Below are 1,829 nucleotides of genomic sequence, written 5' to 3' on the forward strand. Positions count from 1 at the left end.
AAAAAATGAGATTAGAACACTCCCTAACACAATACACAAAGATAAACTCAAAATAGATTAAACTTGAAATGGATCTAAATGTAAGGCTGGATATTATAAAACTGTTAGAGGAAAAGACAGGAAGAACACTCTTTGACATAAATTGCAGGAATATCTTTTTGGATCCATCTCCCAGAATAAAGGAAATAAAACCAAAAATAATAAATGGGACCTAATTAAACTCAAAAACTTTTGCACAGCAAACAAACCATAAGCAAAACAAAAAGATAACTCAATGTGGGAGAAAATATTTGCAAAAGATGTGACTGACAAGGGGTTAGTCTCCAAAATATATAAACAACTCATGTGCCTCAATATAAAAAAAAAAAAAAAAACAACAACCCAATCAAAAGATGAGCAGAAGATCTACATAGAGATTTCTCCAAAGAAGACATTCAGATGTTCAAGAGGCATATTAAAAGATGCTCAACATCACTAATTATTAGAGCAGTGCAAATCAAAACTACAATTACATATTATCTCACACCAGTCAGAATGGCCATTATCAAAAAAATCTACAAACAATAAATAGTGGAAAGGGTATGGATAAAAGGTGAACCCTCCTATGCTGTACTTGTTTATCTTAATACATGAAAAAGAGTAGAAGTTTTAAAAATTCTTCATGAGTCCAAGCTGGGCCATGACTATTACTGATGGGGTTTACTCAAGGCACTGATTCCAAGTTTGATGACCATCAGAAAACTGGCACCTGCAATCAGGCCTACTGGCATGAATTTTCTAGAGTTATAGAATCTCATCCCCATGATGCCAGCCAAGGTTCCAGATGTGACTAAGAAAAGCCAAATGTTCTTCAGATCCTGAGACAGCTGATAGGAACCCAGGCCGGAGAGACCACCGAAGAGGAGCCCGGCAGCCAGGGATGGAACACTGCCTGCTTTAGCATAGCCAATGATCCCGCCGGAAGCAACCAGTGCTGCATAGCCAAAGCCAAGCCAGTGTAAAGGCACTAGCGGGCCAGAGTCCTTCGGCATTGTTCTCTTTCACATTCTCCAAACCAGGCCTGTACCTCCTTCCTGAATGTCTGCCCGCACAGGTCGACCAGGGTGTACTTGCCTCCGGGCGGGGAGTCGCTGGTGGGAATGTAAATCAGTGCAAACACTATGGATAACTGTATGGAGATTCCTTAAGAGAGTAAAAATAGAGCTACTGTATGATTCAGCAATTGGACTCCCAGGCATATATTCAGAGAACACCATGGTTCAAAAAGATACATGCACTCCAGTGTTCATGGGACAACAGTTTATACCTAAATGCCCATCAACAGAGGAATGGCTAAATAAATGTGGTACATATATAAATGGAATATTCAGTTCAGTTTAGTCGCTCAGTTGTGTCCGACTCTTTGCAACCCCATGAATCGCAGCATGCCAGACCTCCCTGTCCATCACCAACTCCCGGAGTTCACTCAGACTCATGTCCATCGAGTCGGTGGTACCATCCAGCTATCTCATCCTCTGTCGTCCCCTTCTCCTCCTGCCCCTAATTCCTCCCAGCATCAGAGTCTTTTCCAATGAGTCTACTCTTCGCATCAGGTGGCCAAAGTACTGAAGTTTCAGCTTTAGCATCATTCCTTCCAAAGAAATCCCAGGGCTGATCTCCTTCAGAATGGACTGGTTGGATCTCCTTGCTCCAACACCACAGTTAAAAGCATCAATTCTTCAGTGCTCAGCTTTTTTTCACAGTCCAACTCTCACATCCATACATGACCACTGGAAAAACAATAGCCTTGACTAGACAGACCTTTGTTGGCAAAGTAATGTTTCTGCTTT

The 1,829-nt window shown here is 41.6% G+C and overlaps 1 protein-coding gene across 1 annotated transcript; it reads right to left on the reverse strand.

Moving 5' to 3' along the window:
- Positions 1 to 604: 604 nt before the first annotated feature.
- LOC102408052 (transmembrane protein 14C-like) lies at positions 605 to 1,125 on the reverse strand. The gene has a single exon (XM_045163646.1). It carries the CDS (start codon positions 1,029 to 1,031, stop codon positions 687 to 689), a length of 345 nt encoding a protein of 114 aa, XP_045019581.1. The 5' UTR covers positions 1,032 to 1,125; the 3' UTR covers positions 605 to 686.
- Positions 1,126 to 1,829: the final 704 nt, after the last annotated feature.

The sequence above is a fragment of the Bubalus bubalis genome, chromosome 19 (genome assembly GCF_019923935.1).
Source record: "Bubalus bubalis isolate 160015118507 breed Murrah chromosome 19, NDDB_SH_1, whole genome shotgun sequence".
In the NCBI taxonomy this organism is placed as follows: domain Eukaryota; kingdom Metazoa; phylum Chordata; class Mammalia; order Artiodactyla; family Bovidae; genus Bubalus; species Bubalus bubalis.

Excerpts from the sequence above, each read along its gene's own strand:
- LOC102408052 (XM_045163646.1), bottom strand. The coding sequence starts at position 1,031 with ATGCCGAAGGACTCTGGCCCGCTAGTGCCTTTACACTGGCTTGGCTTT.